Genomic DNA, 25,903 nt, shown 5'->3' with positions numbered 1-25,903 from the left:
TCCACCTTTATGGCTTGGTCGGCCGACTTCCGGCGGAGTCTAGGCTCGAGCCTCCGCACTTGATGAGCTCGTTTTTTTAAGTCCCCTCTTGGGAGGCCTTTCATCGGTCACGAAGCGCGATTCATTGTTCGGCTCACGAATCTGCCGAACCTTGGCGTCGAACCTCTTCACATAACTTCGGAGAGACTCGCCTCCCTCCCGTTTTAATAGTCGGGAGATCCGATGTCTCGACGGCCCTCCTCTTATTGCAAGAATACTTGGGCCAAAAATATGTCCCTTAGGTCGCCATAACAAGATATCGACCCATTGGGTAGCCCCTTGTACCAACTTTGTGCCATCCCATGCAGGGTCGTTGGGAAGACTTGGCACCAAACCTCATCAGGTTGCTCCCATACCGACATGTAAGACTCGAAAGCCTCGGCATGGTCGGTTGGGTCGCTTTCTCCTTTGTATGATATGGGTGGCAACTTTAGTTTAGTCGGCAGGGACTTCTAGGACGTAGGCGCGAGGGGTGTCGACCACGTGTCGAACGACACGCGGCGATCGGCTCCTCGCATCCCTAGTCCGGCTCCTCTCCCCGTGGCGGGAAGGGCTTCTTCTCCGACTACGGTGAGTCGGGCTTCTTCTCCGACTCGGTGAGTCGGACTCCTTCTCCGACTGCGGCGAGTCGGACTTCTTTCACTCCTGCGGGGCGGGCCTCGTCGGTCTTTGCGGCGGCGACGCTGTCCTCCCGCGAGTGCGGGAAGGACTCAGGTCTACCACTAGCACTCTGGGCTCCGCCGGCGTCTTGACAGGGTCAGCTTCCTCCAATGCTCCGTTCAAGTCTCTCGGAGTCACATTTTGGGCCCTGGTCTCCTTTGCGGGTGTCGCCGCTCTTGTCGGAGTGACAGTGTGAGTCGGCGTGCCACATATTAGGTCCAGGAGTAGCTTCAGTTTGGCTGCATCAACCACATGTCCCATGATAGTGACCTGGTCGGCGGGCAGCGGTGTATCTTGTTCCTTTGGCATCCCGTTCGTCGTATCAGTGATACGGTCGGTGGGGGACTGCCCGATTTCAGAGTTGTGGAATGTGTCATCTTGGTAGAATTCATTTTCCACAAGCACCCTCTCTGGTTGTTTCGACATCTTCTTAGCTTGTTGGGTGGGTTTTGTTTTTGTGTTTTTTTTTTTTTTGGGAATGAATGTGACTAGCTTCTAGTATCTTTCCCCACAGACGGCGCCAATTGTTCCGAGTGTAATTCCGAAGCAGTTATTTGCTACCACTCGTGGCTTGTAGAATGACGTCTTTGATTGAATCCTCCTTTCGGTCTCCTGAAACAATGAACAAACTGAGGGCTCGGCTTTGTACCGAGCGAACTCACTCCGACGCTCAAGTCAGTAAACTTAAAGGGATTAAGTTGTGTGTTACTTGGCGAAGTATTTATTGTAGAGAGATAAGGAAGATATTACCAGATTATGAGGTGTTTAGGTTATTTTTCGGATCCTTTCCTCAATGAGGGTTGATGAGTATTTATAGACTTTCACCTTTTGTCACGTAGTGGCCAAGTGGCCAAGTGGCTAGCAGGTGGAAAGACTGATCTACCCTCGGCCGAGGGACCCATGGCAGGCCGGCGGGCCCTGTTGACTCGCCGCCGAGGGGTCTTGGATATGAGTACGCGGATATGTGCCCCGGCTGGCTAGTTGTCCCAGCCGAGACCCAAGAGACAGGCCGACGGGCTGCGTCGGTTAGGCTGCCCAAGTCGTTGACTTGCTGTGGATATCTTTGACCTTGCTCAATATGTTGACTCGGTCAGCGGGTGCAGAATATGCCCCATCAATACGAAAACCTGATATTACTCTGTTGATAAGCTCCTAGCAGTGTACGCCTCCCACCATCGGACACCATTGCCAAGCAAAACCCGTCTGGCGGATTGCCTGTCCGAATAAACACATTCTCTGGGTTGATTACCATGTCAGCACCAAACAAATGAAAGGTAACTGTTGGGAGTTCATGTACATTATGCGGCCAACTCCTATAGCATAACTCGAGTGGAAGGTCGTGTTGGCTGATTTGGTGGTAGCGTCCGAGGGAATTAAGGTGTTCGGCTATCGCTTGTTTCAGTACATTGAAAGCTCTTGCGGTAATAACAGTTAATGGAGTGCCTGAATCAATGATAGTCCCATCATTGTTGCCATCCGTCTTCTTGAAAACATTCGGGTTTATTCTGAGTCTTCTTCCTGCAACACTAACTCCTTGAAGAATCGGGTAATAATAGTTTCTGTTGCCAAATAGTTGCAACCCTGTGTGGCTAAAACCCTGCTGTGCAGGACGTTCTGTTCCGATTTCAAAATAGCCTCGTGACCCGACTGCTGTATTGTCATAATGAGGAAAACAGTATGAAAATGTATCGTAAACCTGTCTGTTTATTTGGCTTATAAATGATCTCGGACCCCAACCTAGACCAAGTATCCCCAGGGGCGGACGCAGGAATTTATCGAAAGGGGGGCACAAATTTTTTTCCGATACATTATTTTTTATTTTAAACCGCATTTTTTTATTACGAATTTTTTTTTCTCCCAAAAAATAGAAAAATAACTAATTTTAATAATTTTTTTAGTTTAAAAATTAGTATTTTATTTTGAAATTTCTTCTAAAATATTTAAATTTGAAATAAATGTACTTTGTAAATAAAAATAAATAATATCTCGTATGATAAGATATATTATATTCTAATATTCAAATAAACACTAAACACAAGTGGTTCAATGGTAGAGAAAGTGGTATGTAACCTCGAGGTTAAGGGTTCAAACCCTTGGAGGAACATTTTTTACATATAAATTGTAGCTTACTAACGAGATGGGCCTTGAGATAATTACACAGTTTAACAAAAAAATTATTTAATAAAAACCTAGAGCACCAAGAATCGAACCTGTGACCTTTCAAAGGTCAACTAAAGAGCTTACCAACTGAACCACATAAACCTATTGATCATTTCTATTACTTATAAAAAATTTATCCCGAAACATTCATGGTGGGCACGTGCCCACCCGGCCCCCCTAGATCCGCCCATGAGTATCCCGATGTCTCCTTGGCCGCTATATGCGCCATTAAAATGTAGGGTTAGATCCGTATAAAACCCTTTCTTTATAGGATTATAACGTAAAATTTATATGTAGTTTATAGTCATAAAACAAAAACATGATGAAGACGATAAAGATGTAGAAATAACCTTCGGTCCTAGTGCAAAAGGCAATGAGAGATTAAAGCAAATCTCCTCCTAAACGATGCACCCAAGATAGTCCGAGTAATGCCCTTGTGCTAGATCAATTCCTCTAATTGCCTTTGCAATATTGAGAGGATAGTTTTTGTGAGTTGTGTTGGATGTGAGATCCGGAATTCCGGAGGCACAATTCCCAAAAACCCTAATTCTTTTTGTCAAATGAATATTAGGTTACAAAGAGGAGGGACTCCCTCTTTGTATCATTCGGCCAAACCGAGTGAGTAAGAGAGAAATGGGCTTCCATTTCCTCTTCACTTAAACTCGTGGTCCGGTCCAAAACTTGCTAAGTGTATACGACGCGGTATAATTATAAATCATTATCGGTTATCGGAAATTAAGGCATCAACTAATAATACGGGTTAGTTGAATTATTAATACATGTCCGACAAAACAATATTGTATAATTATATTCAATATACATTTAATTTAAATATAAAACGCTTATATTTAATTTTACGAATTAATCGTTAATTCGCCTTTAGCTCATGATATTTAATCCGTATTAAATATAATATCTCAACATCACATTTAGACTAATTATTAGTCAAATAACTCGAGACTAACCGGTTAGTCAAATTTGGCATCTATATGATTGTATTTTCATACCGTCACATCACTCAAGACGTATCCTATAGGTGTGACTTTTAGGGACCAGTTGATCACCGCCATCCGTATGACAATAACGTCAAACTTATCTAGCAAGCCAACCGTTATTGATAAACGTGGATCAATTGATTATGATACAAAGTATACCCTTTGATCCTTTTAGAGATTTATAAGTCCTTGCACTAAATGTTAAGGACACCAACCCCAACAAGCTCCCACTTGTCCGTACAAGTGTATGTGCAATGACGTTATCCGCACTAACTGGAGGACACTACCTCCAACAAACTCCCACTTGTCCGAACAAGTGTATGTGCGATAACCGATTCTCATATTCATTTAAAATTTCTCCCACTCAATGTAAAACAATTTGCGGATCTGGATCCACAAAGGTCGTATTTTACAATCGATCCGGATCTAGAGTGGTTTCCCAACTAGAGAGTAACTTAACCGATAAAACGAATCCGTATCCGAGCATGGCCATGCATTTCGATTCTGACTCCTCGAGTGGCCCTGAGAAATATCGAGTACCCGATAAAGGCTGAATATTTCCTTCAACTCGAACTCCTTCCGATCTAAGCACGCATGAAATGACCCGAAACAATCTACTTGGCCCCCTGTTACGGATGACCGTGAGAAAGAAACCAAAGTCACCCAAAATCCGCCTTAGTCTCAAGAGACAGTCGATAGTCAAAAGAATCGACTCTTAGGATCACCATGGAGGTCCTATCCACGACCGAGCATCGAATGTTATAAAACATTTAGGACTCCACGTCGATGTCACAATTGTGTCCTACGAAATATCCGTATAAAACGCCTCTGTGATTGGTCACAACCTTGTTGACTTATGGCTAGTTGAACCCACCATCAACCAACGTCACAAAATAATTGCCGAGTTATCAGCTCATGTGGGCAATTAAGGACTAAAAAAATATAATGTTTTTGCGATTCACTTTGTGGTGTTCAAAATTTGTCGTACAAATCCACATGAAAAACAAAATATATATATAAAATATCAAAACGATGATGTTGTATAGAGTACAAAAGCGAATGAATCTAATCCATAAAAGAGTACTACAACTTAGGAACACGTTTAATTCCCATGGAATTAACGTGCCCTTCATGCTTATCTTGTCGTAATGCTTTAGTGAGAGGATCTGCTATGTTGTCATCTGTAGCAATCTTTTCTATCACTACTGTCTTTTGCTCCACGTAATTCCGGATTAGATGAGCTTTCCGTTGTACATGTCTAGACTTGTTGCTAGACTTTGGCTCCTTAGCTTGGAAGATGGCACCACTATTGTCGCAATAGATGGTGATCGGGTCATTCGAACTAGGCACTACGGATAGCCCATGTAAGAATTGACGCATCCATATCGCTTCCTTTGTAGCTTCGGACGCGGCATAGTACTCGGACTCGGTCGTAGAATCTGCATGTGATTTGTTTCGAACTCTTCCACTGATCTGCAGCGCCATTAAGAGTAAAAACGAATCCCGACGAGATTTCGAGTCATCACGATCCGTTTGGAAGCTAGCATCTGCAGAATCGGTTGCGCACGACTTTTGTTCGCCTCCATAAGTCAATGCCCAATCTTTAGTCCTCCGTAGGTACTTAAGAATGTTCTTGACGACCAACCAATGTGATTCACCTGGATCTTTGTTGGAATCGACTTGTCATACTCAATGCATATGCCACGTCGGGACGTGTGCATATCATGGCATACATGATAGATCCTATTGCCGAGGCATAAGGTATCCGTGCCATGCGCTCTTTCTCTTCCTGTCTCTGGTGCCCGAGATTTGCTCAAATGCACCCCGGAGACATAGGAAGGAACCCCTTCTTGGAGTTAGTCATCTTTGAATCTCTCTAGGACTTTGTCTATGTAAGACTCTGATCGAGAGATAGCATCCGTCGTGATCTATCTCGATAGATACGGATGCCTAGAATTCTTTGTGCCTCTCCCAGATCTTTCATCTGGAAATGGTTTTTCAACCATACTTTCACCGAAGTTAAGAGAGGTATGTCATTCCCAATCAGGAGTATGTCGTCAACATACAATATTAGGAAGACAATCTTGCTCCCACTCGACTTGATATATAAACATGGTTCCTCGACCGATCGAGTGAATCCATTTTCTTTTATCACTTGGTCGAAGCGATGATTCCAACTCCTTGATGCTTGCTTAAGTCCATAAATGGAACGCTTAAGCTTGCACACTTTCTTAGGATGTCTTTGGATCGATAAAACCTTCGGGTTGTACCATGTACAACTCTTCCTCCAAAAAGCCGTTTAAGAAGGCGGTTTTCACGTCCATTTGCCAAATTTCATAGTCATGAAAAGCGGCAATCGCTAAGATAATCCGGATGGAACGCAACATGACTACGGGTGCAAAAATCTCATCGTAGTGCAAACCTGGCACTTGGGTGAAACCTTTAGCAACTAGTCTTGCTTTGTAGATATCTTGTTGACCTTCCACAGAATGCTTTATCTTGTAAAGCCATTTGCATTGAAGGGGACGAACCTTAGCAGGTAAGTCAACAAGATCCCATACGTTGTTCTCATACATAGAGTCCATCTCGGATTGCATGGCCTCAAGCCATAGCTTTGAGTCGAAACTAGTCATGGCACCTTTATAGGTTGCGGGTTCACTACTCGTCAAGAGTAGAACGTCATCTATATCATGTTCCTCGACCATACCAATGTATCTCATGCGGAGGAATAGAGACTCTTCCCGACCTCCTAGGTTCCTCAGGGATATTTACCGCAGCCGGGATTGAAGGAATAGGTTCCTCCAATGGTTGCTCGGTGTTTGGTTCTGGAATCTCCGACAGGTCGAAGGTTCTATCACTCTTTGCATTCTCGAGAAATTCCTTCTCTAAGAATGTCGCACTAGCCGCAACAAAAACACGTTGTTCGGTTGGCGAATAGAAGTAATGACCACGTGATCCTTTAGGATAACCTATAAAGTATGTCTTGACCGATCGCGGGCCGAGCTTATCTTCCGGTCTCCACTTGACATAAGCCTCGCAGCCCCAAACCCGTATAAAGGACAAGTTAGGGACCGTTCCCTTCCATAGTTCATATGGAGTTTTGTCAACAGACTTTAGACGGACTTGGTTAAGTATTAGAGCGGTGACAAAGAGCATAACCCCATAATGAATCGGGTAAAACCGTGTGACTCATCATGGATCGAACCATATCAAGTAGTGTTCGATTTCTCCGTTCGGACACACCATTCAAATGAGGTGTTCCGGTGGAGTTAATCGTAGGGCGATCCCACGTCTTTAAGGTGTTGATCAAACTCGTGAGAAAGATACTCGCCACCACGATCTGAACGTAGTGTTTTAATCTTTCTACCAAGTAGGTTCTGTGCCCTATTTTGGTATTCTTTGAATTTCTCAAAGGATTCACTTTTGTGCTTCATTAAGTAGACATAACCATATCTACTTAAATCATCCGTGAAAGTGATGAAATACCTATAGCCTTCTCGTGCGGTGATTGACATAGGTCCACATACATCCGTGTGTATGAGCCCTAATAGGTCAGCAGCGCGCATTCCAACACCTTTGAAGGAAATACGAGTCATCTTACCGATGAGACATGATTCACACGTGCCAAATGATTGAAAATCAAAGGCCGAGATAGCTCCATTTTTAATGAGCTGTTTTACGCGTTCTCATTAATGTGTCCCATGCGGCGATGCCATAGATATGTTTGATCTTTATCACCTACCTTTAACTTTTTATTCATTACGTGTAATATATCGGTCGTCTGATCTAAAACATAAATTCCGTTCAAGGAGACTGCCTTGCCATAAATCATATTGTGTAAAGAGAAAATGCAAGCATTATTTTCTATTACAAATGAAAAACCCGGTTTGTCAAGTGCGAAACCGAAATAATGTTTTTCGAAAGACTAGGAACATAATAGCAATCATATAATGATAACTCAAATCCGCTAGGAAGTTGGATCACATATGTCCCCTTTGAGATGGCAGCCACTCTTGCTCCATTCCCAACACGCAGGTCAACCTCACCCTTTACGAGAGGCTCGAGATTTCGGAGGCCCCGCACATGATTACACAGATGAGAACCACAACCAATATCTAGTACCCAAGTTCCGTAACTTGCATGGTTAATCTCAATCATATGAATAAAAGTAGAAGGAGAAGACATACCAACAGGTTTAACGCGACCCGCTTTTATGTCCTCATGATAAACAGGACATGTCCGCCTCCAATGCCCAGTCTTGTGGCAGTGATGGCATTCCATGTTTTCGGTTTTGCTCTTTGTCGCGCCTGATGAGTTGCTCGACTCACCAGGCCCACTCTTACCTGGACCCGACTTCTTAAACTTCGGTTTACCTACTGCTAGGTTTGCATGAGCTTTGCCCTTACCTTTCCCTTTGTTTGACACAACGAGAACATCTGTTTCATGCTCCCACCGAGCTTCATGTCCTTCTCGGTGCATGTACGAGAAGGGAGTGCAATTCATGGGGAGTTTTCTTCAAATCATTCATATAGTAATTCGCTCTAAATTGCGAATAACCATCGTGGAGTGAATGAAGAATACGGTCGATAACAATATTCTCGCGATGTTACGATTAAAGGTCTCCGGTTTCTCGACATTCTCAATCATGCTTTGAGAATGTGTGGGCTAACCGGTTGGCCCTTACGAGTCTCGCATCAAAGAAGCGAGTGGTATGCTCATAGGTCACGATTCTCGGTGCTTTCGAGAATTCCTTAGTGAGCGTGGTGAAAATCTTGTTTGCACCATGGGCTATGAAGCGTTTCCGCAAATTGGATTCCATTGCAAAAATGAGTACGTTTTTAATCGCACCCGCTTCCATACAGAAATCATTAAACTTGGTGATTTCAAAGCAGCTCTAGCCGTGGGACCTGGGTTTGCCGGAGTGGCTCTAATAGATATTTGAGCTTCCCGTCGGCAGCGGCGGCATTCCGTAATGCCGCCTCCCGGTCCGCGAAGTTGGATCCATCATTCTTCGATCGAGTAGACGATTCATCCGATTCATGAAGATCCGAAGCCAGGACTCACGGTCCAATGTGGCACTTGGCATTGGGTTATCACTTGAACCAGACCATTTGTTGTTTAGCGATTTAAAATCGTGATCTACACTTTGAAAAAGAAAGAAAAACAAAACGAAATAAGCAACTCATCGAGGTGATTTAAGTCTATTTTAAAATTCATTTTAAAACATGTAGACTCTCGCACTTGCATAATTGATCTCCCTCAAGAAAGATACAAGTGATCCCAAGACTCAATTTATGTAAATTGATAAGCCAACTGTTTAGCTAATTCTTTCGGAAGAACTCTTGGTCGATAGATTTATGTAAATCCTATCTATTAGTCCACCATAGTCACAGGATCGTACGAGTGACCATAGTGTTGAGATAAAATAAGTCAATCGGTTCCAATTTACCCGACGTAGAAGGGGTCATAGTATGCCTACCGACGAAGAAGGGAGTCCTTGGAGTTTGACCTATAAAGACCGTTCTCAATTTTGGTTTATACGAGGAAGATCCCATCAACTTAATTATAATTCATTTTAAGTGAACGAAAAACTAGCGTCTGCGTGAATGAATCAATTTAGGTGATGGCTTAGCATGATCGTGTGACATACGAATGTCAATGAAAACTAACTCGTGACCTCTATATGTGTCAGTTTTCATGCAATAATTAGGTGGTTTGGTTTTAGGCGGAAAATGATGCAAGCTATCGTTACAATAAAATAAATAAATGAATGCGATACGTAAATAAAAATTCCTAGTGTGGCCTATCCTAGTAAAAAGAACAAAATACAACTTTGGAATCCACCGTTGGACCCGAAAAGCTTGTCTTGATGTTCCATCTTCATCCAAGTAGCGGGAGTGAGCATCCGGTCTCCATCTTTAGTCTTCTCAAGAATTACAATTTAAAATTTACAAATATAAACCTATTTACATTCTAAATAAAAACTGTAATTAAAAGAAATAAAAATGGAGATACGAGATCTCAAAATACAACCAAGACCGTGTTCCATCATTACGGTAACACGTTCTACTAAGGCCACACTAAGTTACAACCGTTTGTAAAATAATTAAATACGTAATTAAAAGGCATTCAAAACATTCAAAATATATATAATAAAACGATAAATATAATGCATCAACTAAATTAAATTAATTCGTGACATAATTCCGTAATTATGTTTAATTTATCCAAACCACCAAAGATAATTAAAATTATGTGACAAAACCGCTTCATCAACTTAATTTTAATTCGATATAATCCGTTACTTTAAATTTTTAAAGTAACTTTAATTTACGTGGCTGAACCGTTTCACTAACAAGCGAGAGCATAAAAACGTTTTATGCATAAAAAGGGGCCGGAAAAAAAACAGAAAATTTTTTTTTTTTTTTTTTCTTCTGTACTGTTGACGTGAACAGTACCAGGGGCCAAAAAAAATTTTTTTTTTTTAAAAACGGCAGAAATGCCGAGAGCCTCTAAAGGCCAAAAAAAAATTTTACACGGCTCAATTTGTGAGCAAAGAAAGATCAAAACAAAACGGTTTGATTAAAACACAATTGCAATTTACTCTAATCCGGATTAAAATAAAAATACAATTGACATGTTCTTCACATTTTGTTGTAATTATCGATTAAAACAACAAATCGCTAAGAACAACACGAAAACAAGAGATCAAACGATCTAACAAAATCTTGTGGCACGCAAATCAATGCAATAAAAACAGAAAACAGGCCGTGTACAGTAAAGGCCACACGGTTTTCATAAAAAAAACAGATTTGCCGAAATAAAAATTGCCACACGAAATTTTATGCAATGATTTTAACCGATCTTTAACATATAGCGATGAATATCGATTACATAGACAATATGCAAAGATCAAAATTAAAACAAGACAATCAACACCGTGTAAACTAGACACGGTTTCCAACAATCACAAAAAAAACGCAGCAAATTTTTTTTTTTTTAAAAAAAATGCCGAGACCAAAAATTAGGCAGCCGAGACCATTTTTTGAACAAAATTTATCGTTTCAACAATCGTTTGATGAAAAACACATATAAAAATTTACGTGGCCTCGCTCTGATACCACTTGTAGGGTTAGATCCGTATAAAACCCTTTCTTTATAGGATTATAACGTAAAATTTATATGTAGTTTATAGTCATAAAACAAAAACATGATGAAGACGATAAAGATGTAGAAATAACCTTCGGTCCTAGTGCAAAAGGCAATGAGAGATTAAAGCAAATCTCCTCCTAAACGATGCACCCAAGATAGTCCGAGTAATGCCCTTGTGCTAGATCAATTCCTCTAATTGCCTTTGCAATATTGAGAGGATAGTTTTTGTGAGTTGTGTTGGATGTGAGATCCGGAATTCCGGAGGCACAATTCCCAAAAACCCTAATTCTTTTTGTCAAATGAATATTAGGTTACAAAGAGGAGGGACTCCCTCTTTGTATCATTCGGCCAAACCGAGTGAGTAAGAGAGAAATGGGCTTCCATTTCCTCTTCACTTAAACTCGTGGTCCGGTCCAAAACTTGCTAAGTGTATACGACGCGTATAATTATAAATCATTATCGGTTATCGGAAATTAAGGCATCAACTAATAATACGGGTTAGTTGAATTATTAATACATGTCCGACAAAACAATATTGTATAATTATATTCAATATACATTTAATTTAAATATAAAACGCTTATATTTAATTTTACGAATTAATCAGTTAATTCGCCTTTAGCTCATGATATTTAATCCGTATTAAATATAATATCTCAACATCACATTTAGACTAATTATTAGTCAAATAACTCGAACTAACTGGTTAGTCAAATTTGGCATCTACATGACCGTATTTTCATACCGTCACATCACTCAAGACGTATCCTATAGGTGTGACTTTTAGGGACCATTGATCACCGCTGCCATCCGTATGACAATAACGTCAAACTTATCTAGCAAGCCAACCGTTATTGATAAACGTGGATCAACTGATTATGATACAAAGTATACCCTTTGATCCTTTTAGAGATTTATAAGTCCTTGCACTAACTGTTAAGGACACCAACCCCAACATAAAATGCGCGTTGCAACCAAAAGCCAAGTTGAATTCAGCGCCTCCTGTAACCAAGGTAAATTTCTCGAAAGCAATGAACCCTTGGACAGTGGTTCCATCACCATACTCTCTTACATACGAACATAAGCCATGTTTACATACGTTTGGATAACAAAGCGCGTTAGTGTTACAGGGAATTTCGTGATATGAACTAGAATGTGAATTCGGAAAATATATTGGAGGATTTCCGAAACACTGATTAGTAGTGATTACCATCCTGTAGGCAGTATTCGCGTTGTAACCATGTCAATTCACTACCCGAATCTAAATGCAAGTAATATGGTCTGTAAGATACAGGATTTCGGAATGTACCAACTCCTAGCTTTACGATGACATATGAGCCTAGTTTGACGCGAGTTTCTTGGTACGACACCCATTCAAGTTGTGTGGAGTTCCGAGTGCTCCCTGAAGTTGTACTACAAGAGCGATCCAATGTAAGTCGAACAAGTTGTTCTATCAATTGGTCTCGGGTTTGATTTTTGATGTATAGGGGTGACTCCGGTGAATTCGGAAATATGAGAGGTATTGTTATTGCACTTGAGTTTCTAATAACATTTTGAGCAAACAAAGGAGTCAATGAAAGAAACATATAAACTAGTACTATTATTGATGGGGCATATTCTGCACCCGCTGACCGAGTCAACATATTGAGCAAGGTCAAAGATATCCACAGCAAGTCAACGACTTGGACAGCCTAGCCGACGCAGCCTGTCGGCCTGTCACTTGGGTCTCGGCTGGGACAACTAGTCAGCCGGGGCACATATCCGCGTACTCATATCCAAGACCCCTCGGCGGCGAGTCATCAGGGCCCGCCGGCCTGCCATGGGTCCCTCGGCCGAGGGTAGATCAGTCTTTCCACCTGCTAGCCACTTGGCCACTTGGCCACTACGTGACAAAAGGTGAAAGTCTATAAATACTCCTCAAACCTTATTGAGGAAAGGATCCGGAAAAATAACCTAAACACCTCAGAATCTGGTAATATCTTCCTTATCTCTCTACAATATATACTTAGCCAAGTAACACATAACTTATCTCTTTAAGTTCACTGACTTGGGCGTCGGAGTGAGTACGCTCGGCCAAAGCCGAGCCCTCAGTTTGTTCATCGTTTCAGGAGACCGAAAGGAGGATTCAGTCAAAGACATCATTCTACAAGCCACGAGTGGTAACAATACCTGCTTCGGATTTACACCCGGAACAATTGGTAAGATCGGCCCTGACCGTGCTTGGACCCACAAGTTTGCCAGTTGTTCTGGTCCTAACTTCTTCGAACATCATCATCATCCTCCCAATCCTCCAGAGCTTTTGGATCAACTTCAGGAGAAGGAGACCTAGGGCCCCCAGACCTTATCGGGATGGCGGCCAATGCCTCATCCTCATCAAGGCGCGACAGGGAACCCCCCGGCGCAGGGTTACTAGGTCCCATCGATCGCGAAGACATGTTCACAACAAAAACTTAACAATTAAAAGTTGGAAAATTTGTTTGTTTACCTTGAAGAAAAAGTGCTACGCCGAAGTAACAATTCTGAAGACTGGAGAGAAGTTTCGTCAAAGTTAAGCAAGAAGAAGAAAATTTTTTGAGAAAATGAATTTGGAAGGCCAAATTCAGGGGCTAACTCTCCTATTTATAGGGCAAAGCCCACTCAATCCGACCAATCAGGGCAAAGCCCATGAAGCGTCAACCAATCAGCAACGAGACACATGTCAAACATGCAGCCATGGAATGTCAATCGACAAACAGTTACAAAGCTTCTTCAACACGCTCCTTGACAGAATGCCAATCGACGTATCTTCTTCAACACGCTCCTTGGTATCTACTTGCCCAACGGCCCGCTGATTCAACCAAGCTTGGCAGCACCGGCTGGGGGCAATCAAAAGCACACGGCACTCACAACCTCGGTCTCGGCCAGCGTCACTTACTTCTCCACATTTGATGCCCTTTACACATCCATGTGGAGGGGGGATACGGTACGGCCTAAGCAGAACCAAGCCGAGGTAGAAGAAGCCGGGGCAGAAAATTTTTCAAAACTTGCGCAGAATACGCTCAACACTCATCGAAGGTCCATACCACGGCATAGACTACGCTGGGGGCAAATTGATGGGGCATATTCTGCACCCGCTGACCGAGTCAACATATTGAGCAAGGTCAAAGATATCCACAGCAAGTCAACGACTTGGACAGCCTAGCCGACGCAGCCTGTCGGCCTGTCACTTGGGTCTCGGCTGGGACAACTAGTCAGCCGGGGCACATATCCGCGTACTCATATCCAAGACCCCTCGGCGGCGAGTCATCAGGGCCCGCCGGCCTGCCATGGGTCCCTTGGCCGAGGGTAGATCAGTCTTTCCACCTGCTAGCCACTTGGCCACTTGGCCACTACGTGACAAAAGGTGAAAGTCTATAAATACTCCTCAAACCTTATTGAGGAAAGGATCCGGAAAAATAACCTAAACACCTCAGAATCTGGTAATATCTTCCTTATCTCTCTACAATATATACTTAGCCAAGTAACACATAACTTATCTCTTTAAGTTCACTGACTTGGGCGTCAGAGTGAGTACGCTCGGCCAAAGCCGAGCCCTCAGTTTGTTCATCGTTTCAGGAGACCGAAAGGAGGATTCAGTCAAAGACATCATTCTACAAGCCACGAGTGGTAACAATACCTGCTTCGGAATTACACCCGGAACAATTATAACCAGTGGCGGATCCATGGTTTGGAAAGGGCAAGATCGTTGCGCATAAAGAAATTACTTATTCATATAGACAACCTTCCGTGTGTTAATCTTATTAATGAAGATCAGCTTGTCAGCATTAATTTAAAGTTTATAGTCAGACGATACAAGGATTTAATCAAGAACACTCAATGGACCGTAAAGCTTGAGCACACGTATAGAGAAGCAAACAGGGTAGCGGACTTATTAGCTAATCGAGGAATTACCCCGAGTATTCTTCCTTTTCATTTAGATTTTCCGTTTTTTGAGTTGAGTCCTATCCTTAGGGAGGACATTTTTGGGTAACTATTTCCCGTGTAAATAGCTAACAATTAAGTATTTGGGGCTTTGCCCCTCTTTTGCAAAAAAAAAAAACTACCTAAACTGAGCTAAACAATAATAAAATTAAATTGAACTTAACAAAAAACCGAATTTAAAGGACACCTAGATTTTAAACCTACTATAGGTTCAATCATAATAACTTTACCTTGACGTACATAATAACTTTACCAGATAAAATAACTGATACGTATTACATACAAAGTATAAATTGACGAATTTATTTCATATATTGATAATTATTTGATATAATCAAGCACCTTGATTACAATCCTCCGGCTTAAACAACAACAACATCCTGTTTCTATCATATATAAACCTAAAATTACTTTGTTGATATGCTCCTATAATTGTCCATTTATTATTACTAGGCTTTATTGCCACACAAAACGCATTTGGTGGATCGTCTAACCAAAAGAAAACATTTTCAGACTTAAGTATTAGGTTAGCACCTCCTACAAAATGTAAAGTAATTGATGGAAATTCTATTTCTTCATTTCTCAATCTCTTGTAACATAAATTAGTTTTAAAGTCCTTTTTTTTAGGTTTAAATTTCACATAATTATTTGCATGAGATTTAAAATATTCTTCTAACACTCTTTGGAGTTCCTTGTATGCCGGTAATACCAAAGATCCGAAAGAAGAACCCGAATCGATGACCGTTCCCCCTTTATCATTTTCTCGAACGAAAACCCGTGGGTTAATTGTGAGTCTTTGTTGATCAACACTAATCCCTTCCAAATTTAAGTAATAATGACGATAATCGCCATAACGTCGAATTGCCGTGGAACTAAAACCGTCATATGAATCACCTTCATTTCCTAATTTTAAATAACCTTGAGACCCTAATGCAGTTTTGTCATAATGAGGAAAACAATATGAGAAAGTGTCATGTACTTGTGTGCTTATTTGGCTTATAAATGATCTAGGACCGAAACCAAAACCAAGTATTCCGATATCGTCTAGACCGGTCGTTACGCCATGATAGAAGGTGTTACATCCGAAAACTAGGTCGAAGACGACATTTCCAAATGTGAAGGTCTCAATTGCTAGAATCCCTCTAGCAACGGACCCCTCGCCATAATTTAACGTGTACGAGCAGAAGTCTCCAGTTCTTTGACCCTTGATACATAATTCATGAGTATTATAAGGAATTGGACGATAAGAACTCGATTTACTATTCTCATAATAAATTGGAGGTTTTCCGAAACATTTGTTATAGCCCTTTCGACAATCTTCACATTGTAACCATGTTATTTCACTACCGGGATCAAAATATAAGTAATATGATTTATAAGGAGGCGTAACCAACGTACCAATTCCAAGTTTTAATAAGATTGCTGAATCGGGTCCGATTCGAAGATTTTGTTGTGATGTCCATTCAAGTTGTGTGAAATTATTGACGGTTTTACGTGAAGTTCGACTAGCAAATAGACTATTAGCTCGATTTGTCGAGTGTTGAAGGAGTCTCTCTATAGTTTGTAATCGGGTTTGATTTTTTACGTATAGGGGTGACTCCGGCGAATTTGGAAAAATAAGTGGTATCGTCGTCGTCAATGCATTCGAATTTAGTACAAAATATTGTGAAAATAAAAGGGCTAATGAAAGAAACATGTAAAATAGTAATGTCGTAAAATTTTGTTGCTTCATCATTAAAATTGTGTGTAAATTATCGGAAAATACACTTCTTTTATAACATTGGAGAAGTGTAAATATGAGATGCATATTTTAGGACGTAAATCGACCGTAATTGGAATGTGATTGTTATGAAAATATGTACCAAATAAATGAGATATTTTGAGTCACAATTATTATTAAAAGAGGTTGCGAAAAATAGATAATAGATAAAGAGGTATGATAAAGTGGTCTTTTAATTTTAGTGAGAGACGTCTCTTTAAAGTTTTAGTACTCAATGGATTCAAATCATTTTATTAAAATAGTACTCGCATTGGTCGCATATATTCAACATGAATTAAGTAAGTGTTTTGATTTTTAATTATACATTTTGTACCAAATAAATATTTAAAATGTTACTAATCTATCTCTAAAATATATATTATTGGTAACAAACATTTGAAGATCTTATCTCTTAATTCTTCTAAAATTGTTAAAGAAATATAAAAATGAATCATTTAGAATTAATTGAGACATTAGACTACAATCCACAATTATATTCCATTTTTAAAGATAAATCCTCTGAATTATCGAGTTTAGATTTACTCTATTCCTCTATTATCGAGTTTAGATCAATTTAATTGTCGTTTAATTTAGATTTACTCTATTCCTGAGGACCAGTTTAGTCATCAAGGTTGCCCTTGATGGCTGGTACCGCAACACTCCCGTGTAGCTAGAGAGTCGAAATCGGGACCTCTCAATTCGTTGCAATGTCAACGCTTTGAGGCACTCCCACGCTCCAACACACTCAAGCCACTTTGGTTAAATTTTATAAAAGTTATAAGGTTATAAAAGTTAAATTTTGCATTTGATTAATTGGATTATAATTAAAAATGTTTTTTTTTTTGGAATTTCATGAAAAATTAGACAATGGGGTTTAATTTGACTTTTGACTAAAGTTAAGGGCCTTGATTGCTACAATTGAAATTTAAGGGGTCTAATTTCAGTATTGGACAAATTTTAAAGGACTAATTGTCACTTTCGCGATAAGACTACGAATAAAAGTAATCGAAACGAAAGAAGTATTTAATGATCTAACATCTCAAGAGATTACCCTCCTAATAAACTCAAAATGACAACAATTCAAGACTTTGTTAACATACCAAATTATGATAGATTATCCATTATGATCATCAAATCTTGAAGAGCACATACCATAAAATAAAATTAATGATATATAGTATTACTATCACAATTACTTTTTACTTTCTTTTGATATATAGATTATCCATTATGATCATCAAATTTTGATATAAAATTAATGATATAATAAAATTAATGATAAGGTGGGTTCTCTTAAACCATGCTTACCAATTATAAACTCTAATTCGGAAATTTTCTTTCGAGGGTTCCACTGAAAATATAAAGGTTATTTTTGCAAAAGAAAAAAAGTGTAAATTTTATTTATTTTGGCCTAAATATTTAAAAAAAAAAATACACAAAGATATTTTGGTTTCTGGTGTCTTGGGACCCCCTATCCATACACATGGACCCGCCACTGTTTTTTTTTTTTTTTTTTTTTTTTTTTTTTTTTTTTTGACAGTGAGTACGGCCTTGCTCATAACATTGCATTTTTGGCAATGAAATGGGCAATCCTATTAAGTGTTCGAGGACAATGACTAATAGAAAAACAGTGACATTGAAAAACCAAATTCGAAACTAAGGACATACTACTAGTTTACATTTCTCTTTCATTATGCTCTTTGTTTGCTCAAAATGTTATTAGAAACTCAAGTGCAATAACAATACCTCTCATATTTAAACATGGCTTATGTTCGTATGTAAGAGAGTACTGTGATGGAACCACTGTCCAAGGGTTCATCGCTTGACCATTATGGTTATGGTCTTAACATTGTCATATGAGCATGTAGGCTTGACCATTGGTTCATTGTATTTATTGAACATCTATAATGTTAAGCTAACACTTGGGTTTTAAATGTCTATGGTGAACCATATGTTGATTTCCGCCCATATGGGGAGCAGTGTTGATAGGTTAGCATGCTTTGACTCGAGGGCTTCGGAGCGGTCTTCCTTAGATGTCATCACTTGCACTTACCTTAGTTTTTGACATTTAAACTCCACTTCTTTCAATTTGGTTGTATTAATGGGATGGTATTTGCATCCCCCAAACTTGTAACTATTTAACTAACTACAACTTATCTATTTAAGTTTATGTTAAGTACTTCTTTACTCGTTTGTTCGTACTACAAGCTTGGGAAACCAAGTCTTGTAATGCCTCCATGTGTTGGGAATGCCTAGAGGAAGGGTCCCGACTTATGAGGGTGTTACAGTTTTTCTTATTTATCGTCTCACTTACGTTTTATCGACTTTTAATTATTTGTAATGACCAAACTACCTTATTATTTTCACTAACATAGTCCTAAAACATCTACATATTAGACTCCCCAACCTCCATTCTTACTGAAGGCGTCAATTTTAGAATTTAGGGTTCATCATTTCTATATCAACATCAGACAAGTTCTTCCACTTTGTTCTTTTCCATTCCGCTTTGAATTTCTGGGAACAATTGGATTTGTTTGATAGTTGTTCATCTTTAATTTTTTATCTTTCTTCTCAATTCCTGAGTTCAAACTTTGTGTTTTTTATGTTTGAACTCAACAATTTCTGGGCTAATAAAGTGAATTTGTTGGTTACTTATCTACTTAATTCAACAACTTCTGTGTTATTTGTCTAATTTCTTAGTTAGTTGCCTTCTTAATTCAACAAATTATGGGTTATTTTAAATGGGGAGAATTGGAGGAATTTGAACCCTAGAAATCCCGCGAGTGTGGAGTGAATTTTTGACGTTGTGTGACGGTGTGAGGTTTTGTCAAATTGCTGTGTTATTTTCTTCCTTGTTGAGTCACCCGCGAAACAGTTTCACGATGGTTCGATTTGGCATTGGCGATTTGTGTGCAGGGAAGAAGGCTAATCTGCGGTGACCCGGTGATGGCCAGAAAATGGTGAATAAGGCGGGCCAACGGAGCGAGTATCTCAATCGAGTGAAAATAATAAGGGTAATTTGGTCATTACAAATAATTAAAAGTCAATAAAACGTAAGTGAGACGATAAATAAGAAAAATCGTCAATATAATGCCATGTAAGCTTCCATGTTGGCACCCATGCGTGCCATGTTGGCACTTAACGGCCAAAAGTGATGGTTTTGGCTACTTTAGTCACGGATAGGAATAACTAATAAAGTTCAAGGGCACAATTAGTATTATGCCATACACAGGGGTACAATTGGAAAAAGTGAAAATTTCAGGGGCACAGATGGAAAAAACCCAAATATTTATTCATTCATATTTCACTCTACAAATCGAGACATATTAATATACTTTTGAACAAAAAAAAAATTGTTTTAAATTCACTTACGATTTTTTTTTTTGAAAAACAGTTTTGTGAGGCCAAACACCTGCAATTTTATTAAGAAGTAGCTTATTAAAAAAAAACTCATTTTAAGAAATAGATAGAAAAACTTTTCTGAGTGAGGCTACACATGCTCTTAATAAATTTAGAAGAATTAAGAGAATACAATCTTGGGTTGTTTGTTACCAATAATATACATTTAAGAGATGATTAGTAACACTTTTAGATGTTTATTTGGTAAAAATATATATATTTGAAGATTAAAATACTAACTGGATTCATGTTAAATATGTGTGAATAGGGTAAGTCCTATGTAAGACAGTTTTACTCTAACATTATTGTAAAATGAATTCAAACATAACTCTATAAGTGGGTAAAAATGGTTACTATTAAATCCTATTTTACGATAAATTTGAGTAAAACAGACTTGCACAACTATTTTTGATGTGACCACTAGTTGAATAAAACGATTTGAATCCAGTAAACGGGATAGAGTAATACTTTTGATATCATTATATGAACTTTGTTTTACATTAAAACATAATTTGGGTTTTACAAGTAGAATCAGGTCCTAAGATTGTAAACTCGTATTATGATCTTATCTCTAAAAATTTCAAATAAATAGGATCGTCAATTTTACAACCATGAATAAAATTGTTAGATCAGAAACCATCAAGCTTTTTATTCTTTTGGATAGCAAAATTGTTGAACCATAAAATCGAGTTGAGATTCTTATGACGTAGCCTATACAATGTATACTTCAAGATCTTATCCATTATCACTAAAATTTTAGAGAGATGACCTTTCACTAAATTGAGAGACCACTTTATCGTACCACTTTATCTATTTTTTGCACGTGTTCTACTAATGACTGCGAGCCAAAATATCTTATTTATTTGGTACATATAATTTTCATAACAATCGAACTTATTTTATCATATATTGTAACCATTTTTATTAGTACCACATTTTGTAGTATACATACTTGTTTTATTACTTACGGAATACCATTTTTCTATCAATTTGTATTTGGTACTCATTTCAGTAAGTTTATTGAGAGGTTGTCTCTCAGAAAACCTACTGATCCATTAGAGCAAGTCTAATGACAAGCTGGTTGGTACTAGCTTAGATTTACCACATTATATTTTGAGCAACCGAAATACTCCAATGGTTTAGCTAACTTTTATACTAACGTAATTTTACCCAGCTAATTTCTTATAAATTATTTTCTTATTATGTGTCCATTTAAACTTCTAGTTTAATTAAGTTACAAGCTATCCTACATGAACAACTACAATGATTTAACTATTAGCTTGTAATTTCTTAAAATTGCAAACTAATATGTAAACTAATCCATTGGATTTGCTTTTATGATCCATTATAATCAAGTTCCTATTACGTTCGATTTACGTCCTAAAATATGCATCTCATATACACTACTCCAATGTTATAAAAGAAGTGTATTTCCCAATAATTTACGCACAATCTCAAGGATGGAGCACCAAAAATTTACGACATTATTATTTTACATGTTTCTTTCATTAGCCCTTTTATTTTCACAATATTTTGTAAGAAATTCGAGTGCATTGACGATACCACTTATTTTTCCAAATTCGCCGGAGTCACCCTTATACGTAAAAAATCAAACCCGATTACAAACTATAGAGAGACTCCTTCAACACTCGACAAATCGAGCTAATAGTCTATTTGCTAGTCGAACTTCACATAAAACCGTCAATTTCACACAACTTGAATGTACATCGCAACAAGATCTTCGAATCGAAGAAGGTTCACTAATCTTTTTAAAACTCGGAATTGGTATGTTGGTTACACCTCCTTATAAATTATATTACTTACATTTCGATACCGGTAGTGAATTAATATGGTTACAATGTGAAGATTGTCGAAAGCGTGGTAATAAATGTTTCGGAAAACCTCCAATTTTTTATGAGAATAGTAAGTCGAGTTCATATCGCCCAATTCCTTATAATACACACGAATTATGCTTCAAGGGTCAACAAATCGGAGAATTTTGCTCGTACACAAAACGTTATGACGGATTGACCGTGGTTCGAGGAATTCTAGCAATTGAGACATTCACTTTTGGAACTAGTCCTAGACTAAATGACATAACTCGAGATGTCGTCTTCGACCTAGTTTTCGGATGTAACATCTTTTATCATGGCCAATCGACCGGCCTAGACGACATCGGAGTACTTGGTTTCGGATGGGGTCCTAGATCTTTTATAAGCCAAATAAGCACACAAGTACATGGCACTTTCTCATATTGTATTCCTCATTATGACAAAACTGCATTAGGGTCTCAAGGTTATTTAAAATTAGGAATTGAAGGTGATTCATATGATGGTTTTAGCTCTACGTCGATACGACGTTTTGGTCATTTTCAACATTATTACTTGAATTTGGAAGGGATTAGTGTTGATCAACAAAGACTTACAATTAATCCTCGGGTTTTCATTCGAGATAATGATCAAGAAGGAACGATCATCGATTCGGGTTCTTCTTTCACCTATTTGGTATTAGAGGCATACAAGGAACTCAAAAAGGTGTTAGAAACATATTTCAAAGCCCATGCAAATAATTATGTGAAAATTAAACCTAGAAGAGGGGAATTTAGACTTGATTTATGTTATAAGAGATTAAGACTAGAAGTATTAGAGTTTCCATCAATTACTCTACATTTTGTAGGAGGTGCTAACCTAATACTTAAGTCTGAAAATGTATTTATATGGTTAGACAATCCACCAAATGGGTTTTGCTTGGCAATGAAGCCTAGTGATGATAAAGGGACAATTATAGGAGCATATCAACAAAGTAATTTTAGGTTTATATATGATAGAAACAGGATGTTGTTGTTGTTTAAGCCGGAGGATTGTCATCAAGGTGCTTGATTATATTAAATTATCAATATATGAAATAAAATTCGTCAATTTATACTTCGTTGACAATAATTAAACACCCTTTCACGCGAGTCTAGTACCCGTAGAACCTTCTCAATCCAGCCTCTCAAATCCATCTTCCTCGCCCAACTCACCCACAATCTTCCATTGCCACATAATAATATTCCAGATACCCTTCTTTGGGGGTTGTCTCTGGATGGAAATTTATCGACCAAAACAGCGACATGGTTAGTACAAGGCTTTTTCGATAGAAATATTGACAAATGTGAATTTTACTGGATTTGGAAACTAAATGTTCTTCCAAAATTGAAATTTTTTTCTTTGGAAAACTTGTGTAGATGGTCTCCCTACGAAAAGTAGGCTTGTAAGAAATCATATCATTGTCCCACCTGAACACGAGAATCATGGAACATACTCTTTGTGTAACAGTGCAGCGAACTGATACATGGAGACATTTCAGCACTTTTGAAAACAATTGAAGACTTTAAAACTTAAAAACGTTTTTGCAAATACTTAAATAAAAAAAAAGTTTTTGACTCTGAAATGCTTTGCAAAGATTACTCAATAAAATGCTCTTAAATGTCTTGGTTTTGAATAAGGTAGAGAGTTCCTTATATAGGCAAGGAACAAGCACCCTAAGGGGCTGTTTGGTTGAGGGTCTAAAAGAAAGGGAAAGGGAATTAAAGTCAATGATTCCCTTTGTTAGTGTTTGTTTGAGACAATCAAAGAGAATGAGACTACCTCCATTACCTTCCAACTCCTCTAACCCCTTACCCCTCACCCCCCAAGGGAATAAGATTTCCTTTCCCCTCTAACTCACTTGCCTACCCACCATCGTCACTCATCACCAAGTCACCACCGCCACACCCACGACCACCATCATGATAGTCTCTCCATCCCTACTGCCACCTCTCACACCCACCACCACGATAACCTCTCTATCTTCACCTCCCACCACCACCGAATCCGTAATCACTACCAACACCTATCAATGGCTACTACTACCACCGTCGACTACTGCCAATCATACTAGTGTTGCCAAATCTAAGGCTTAGATTATTGTTGTCGGTGGAACAAAGGCATAAAAAATTTCATTTTTCTGATGGGTATGAAGGTGTGCACGTTGGGTGGGGCAGGGAGTGCATCGGTGACGGTGGCTGGGATTTTGCCGGCATTGATGGTGACAGTTGAGGGTAGCGGTTGAGGTCGTCTTAGATGCTTATGGTGTGGGTGGTTGGTGGTGATGGTGAATAAATAAGTGGTTTATTGGGGTTAATTTTATTCCCTTTGATAAGATAACCAAACAACAAAGTAATTTTGGGGTAATTCCATTTTTTTCCCCTTCTTACCCTTTCTTGATTTCATTCTCTTACCCTTTGATGAACCAAACGCCCCCTAAGAGTAGAAAAATTATTATAAAAATCTAAGCTTTGAAAATGATGAAAACTTTTCATTATTTTAAAATGATTTTAGAGTAGTGTAATGTGTAACTGATTTATATCTACACAAGGCTCAATGAAAAGATTTCAGCAACTCTCAAAAGATTTGATAATAAAGCAAAAGACGCGGATTCTTAAATTAAGGAGGACAAAATTCCCCTTTTTAAGGTAAAGTATATGTACTTCTTTGAATCCAAAAGCTTAGATATGGAGATTTACGTTCAAAGCTACTCCGCTTCAAGACTTAAGTTCTATCTCAACGGTTTACAAAGTCAGAATCTCAGTGGTTCACTTAAGAACATAAAGATTACAATTAAGACCTAAACACGAGAATCATGGAACATACTCTTTATGTAACAGTGCAACGGACTGATACATGGAGACATTTCAGCACTTTTGAAAACAATTCAAGACTTTAAGACTTAAAACGTTTTTGCAAATACTTAAAGAAAAACAAAAGTTTTTGACTCTGAAATACTTTGCAAAGATTACTCAATAAAATGCTCTTAAAAGTCTTGGTTTTGAATAAGGTAGAGAGCTCCTTATATAGGCAAAGAACAAGCACTCTAAGAGTAGAAAAATTATTATAAAAATCTAAGCTTTGGAAATGATGAAAACTTTTCATTATTTTAAAATTGATTTTAGAGTAATGTAACTGATTTATATCTACACAAGGCTCAATAAAAAGATTTCAGCAACTCTCAAAAGAGATAATAATGCAAAAGACATAGTTCCTTAAGTTAAGGAGAACAAAGTTCCCCTTTTTAAGGTAAAGTATACGTACTTCTTTGAATCCAAAAGCTTAGATATTTTTCATATGATAAAGCATGTTACTCTTATAATTTTGCTTAAAAGATTTCTGAAATGAAAATTGTAAACATTTGTAAGCTTGAAATTTTTCTTTGAAAAATTATCTCCACCGTTGTATCAGAAGCAACAGTGCATTGCACTGATGCATGGTTCGACTGTCATTTGACAAGTTGAGTATGTTACACGACCTCGTTTACAACATTTGACTTAGACTAGGGATATTCTTTGTCTTGAACATTCTTGCACCATCTTGATGAGTAATTGTAAACTTCAAATGCTATTAAAAATAACTAAGAAGCAAACCATTAAATGACAATCAAACTTGGCATCATCAACCAAGTGTGGTCTAACAATATTTATAATAGAAAACGACTCCGTATGAAATACTGGTAAACCTTGCAAAATTAAATGAAGTTACCTGGTTTTCATTAAGAAGAGAACGGTATGTAAGAAGCATATTTCCAGCAAGCTGATCATGGCCACTTTTGGAGTTTATGAAGACAATTACAGGACATTCAGGAAGATTTGAGAGCGTCTCATGTTCCGCGTCAGTATTGAGAAATATGTAATTGGGAATGTAGAACTCCTTTAAAAAGGAATTTGATTTGGAAGCTGCATCTCCCATGCTAGTACTGTTGTTCA

At 38.5% G+C, this 25,903-nt stretch overlaps 1 protein-coding gene across 1 annotated transcript; it reads right to left on the bottom strand.

Moving 5' to 3' along the window:
• Positions 1-1,813: 1,813 nt before the first annotated feature.
• Positions 1,814-25,886, bottom strand: LOC141612596 (aspartic proteinase nepenthesin-1-like). The gene is made up of 2 exons (XM_074431407.1): positions 25,649-25,886; positions 1,814-2,349 (listed from the first exon to the last, which is right to left on the bottom strand). The coding sequence occupies exons 1-2, from the start codon at positions 25,884-25,886 to the stop codon at positions 1,814-1,816; spliced, it is 774 nt and encodes a 257-aa protein (XP_074287508.1).
• Between the last annotated feature and the right edge of the window lie 17 nt (positions 25,887-25,903).

This window comes from Silene latifolia, chromosome 11 (assembly GCF_048544455.1).
Source record: "Silene latifolia isolate original U9 population chromosome 11, ASM4854445v1, whole genome shotgun sequence".
Classification (NCBI taxonomy): Eukaryota; Viridiplantae; Streptophyta; class Magnoliopsida; order Caryophyllales; family Caryophyllaceae; genus Silene; species Silene latifolia.
This window is presented reverse-complemented; position numbering and strand designations above follow the sequence as displayed.

Coding starts and splice junctions, on each gene's coding strand:
- LOC141612596 (XM_074431407.1), bottom strand. CDS start 25,886: ATGGGAGATGCAGCTTCCAAATCAAATTCCTTTTTAAAGGAGTTCTAC. Junction 2,350..25,648: donor TAATTTTGCAAGGTTTACCA/GTATTTCATACG, acceptor ATGACAATACAG/CAGTCGGGTCACGAGGCTAT.